The sequence below is a fragment of the Hippocampus comes genome, unplaced genomic scaffold, assembly GCF_001891065.2.
Source record: "Hippocampus comes isolate QL1 unplaced genomic scaffold, H_comes_QL1_v1.1 scaffold146, whole genome shotgun sequence".
Classification (NCBI taxonomy): domain Eukaryota; kingdom Metazoa; phylum Chordata; class Actinopteri; order Syngnathiformes; family Syngnathidae; genus Hippocampus; species Hippocampus comes.
Window position 1 is genome coordinate 611,927 of NW_017806156.1, and position 2,186 is coordinate 614,112.

The 2,186-nt window shown below is 39.0% G+C and overlaps 1 protein-coding gene across 5 annotated transcripts in view; it reads right to left on the reverse strand.

Annotated features, from left to right (window-relative positions):
* entpd3 (ectonucleoside triphosphate diphosphohydrolase 3) overlaps positions 1-2,186 on the reverse strand; it is a 48,393-nt gene that overhangs the window by 11,177 nt on the left and 35,030 nt on the right. For all 5 annotated transcript variants that reach the window (XM_019895082.1, XM_019895083.1, XM_019895081.1 and 2 more), the window contains one exon: positions 583-810. In XM_019895082.1, coding sequence (XP_019750641.1) covers positions 583-810 — 228 coding nt within the window. The remainder of the gene's footprint in view (positions 1-582; positions 811-2,186) is intronic.

A 2,186-nucleotide genomic window follows, 5' to 3' on the forward strand; every position in this document is an offset into this window, starting at 1 on the left:
AACCACACTATAGTTGTTTATACAAAGTGTAAAGGTAAGAAAAAGCAATATATACAGTGTTATCTTCATTTTAGATAAGATAAATGGATATAAGGATGACGCCTCATGGCATTTTTCTGCTTTCGTTTGCTACATGGACAATTTAAATTCAGCTTTTTAATTTATTTGAAAGAGACATTCATTGTTATTATTTTTCAAGAATTCAAAATGTTCAAAATGTGTTCATTAAATGAATAAAATGTAATTTTCTCTGTAGCACGTGGATTTCATAAGAAACATGCTGCGGGAAAGTAGTAGAAGTTTTTTTTTTTTCATTTTAGATGTGCGGCTCCCAGTGTTTTCTTTTCCGTGGAAACCGGGTTCAAATGGCTCTTTCGGTGTCAAAGGTTGCCGACCGCTGCGCTAAACGAACTGCGATAGAGCGAGGGATCGCTGTATTGCTGTTATTCCTGAAAAATTAAGCTTCAATGTCTACCTTTCACAAACAGGTTTACATGCTCCACACTCTTGTACAAGCACAAACACAGCAGATATAAACATGGAGATGAGACACACTCTTGCGCTCTGCTAAAGTCAGTATACCTGAATGACTTTGTCCAGAACCCTCTTCTCAGCTTCATTCTTGCCATAGCAGAGGAAACTGTGAGTGTAGACATTGTAAGGGTAGCCATACAACTTGATGTGCATGTAGTCAGGTCCATTGAGCTCTTCATCAACCGCAAAGGCGATTTGTGTTGATGCACCACCAAGATCCATTGAGCCCACAGTCTTAGATGTTTGTGGACGAACATAGGTGTTCCATATGCTTTTCTGCAAACGCAAAATAAAGCATGTCGCTATGAAAAGTATGGCACTGTTAAAGAATGTCAATGAATGCCATATTCTGGCTACTCAATCATTGGGCAGTCGTGAAAAGTGCATAAAGTGTCTGTTCCATGAAGATGGTCTTTGTGAACCACTACACTACCGATGTCTTGACCAAAATGTAAAACCAGAATTCAAATATGTAACAGCACAGGTACAAATGTCTCAATGTGCAGAAATTGTGTTCAAGTGTCTTTTCCACTCACTCAGAACAATTTATTGACCGTATAGGCGAAAACCCTGTCACTCATAACCGTTGAGAGATGCCATTATGTTGCCACAGACTCGCCCAGGAAACAATATACTGTATTTATGCTGACCATGGCCCAATCACCACCCATGACTATCTGTCCTCCTGTGATTGCAATCAATAAAGGCTCGTCCAAACAACAACGCTTGTGTTGGTGGAAGATGTTTGCAGAGTTTTATATGCACTCTACAAAGTAACCTTCCTCATTGAAATCTTTTTCTCAGTGTGCTGAATTCCAATGGATTTCATACAGTGGTACCTCTACTTACGAACGTCTCTTCATGCGAAATGTTGAAGTTATGAAACGTCCCAAAAGGAATTTATTGCCTCTTGTTACGAAAGAAATTTCAAGATACGAAAGGTTAAAATACTGTATGGGCTGCTCGTCGCAGCTCCGAGTTTCCTGAACGCAACTAACTTTTTGCTGCTCTGCCATTGGCTATTACCAGGCATCATGCTGACATCCAATTGGCTAAGAGGGACTTCGACCGTACATGCCTTGGTGTGTAGATAGATAGGTGTCGATGCAGCATCCTCATCATTCGCCCCTCAGGCCATGAGGTCTTTCGATAGTTTTACGTAAATGTGAATGACCCAGAATAGTGCTCACCAGTCAGGCGATCGCTCACTATGCTGTTTGCCTTGGACATTTTTGAAGGAAAAAAGCAAACGTCTTTGGATTAGTTCTTTACAAAACACCAGGCAAAAACCACTTCTGAGAGAGAGCATGAACTAAAGAGGGCAAAAAAAACCCCCAAAAAACGATAAAAGCAGTTAAAAGTTAAATGACCATTTTTATTCGTTTCTCTCTCTCTCTCTCTCTCTCTCTCTCTCTCTCTCTCTCTCTCTCTCGCTTTCTCTCTATCAATAGATAGATAGATAGATAGATAGATAGGAAAAAGATTTTTGTCTGAATTTTGCGGGACTTGGAATAAATTAGGGCATTTACTTGGAAAATGCGTCTCTAATTACAAAATTTTCAAGTTAATAAATTTCTTCCAGAAGCAATCAGAGATGAAAGTGGACTTTTCTGAAAATTCCGGAAAAAAAAATAAATAAATATATATAAATA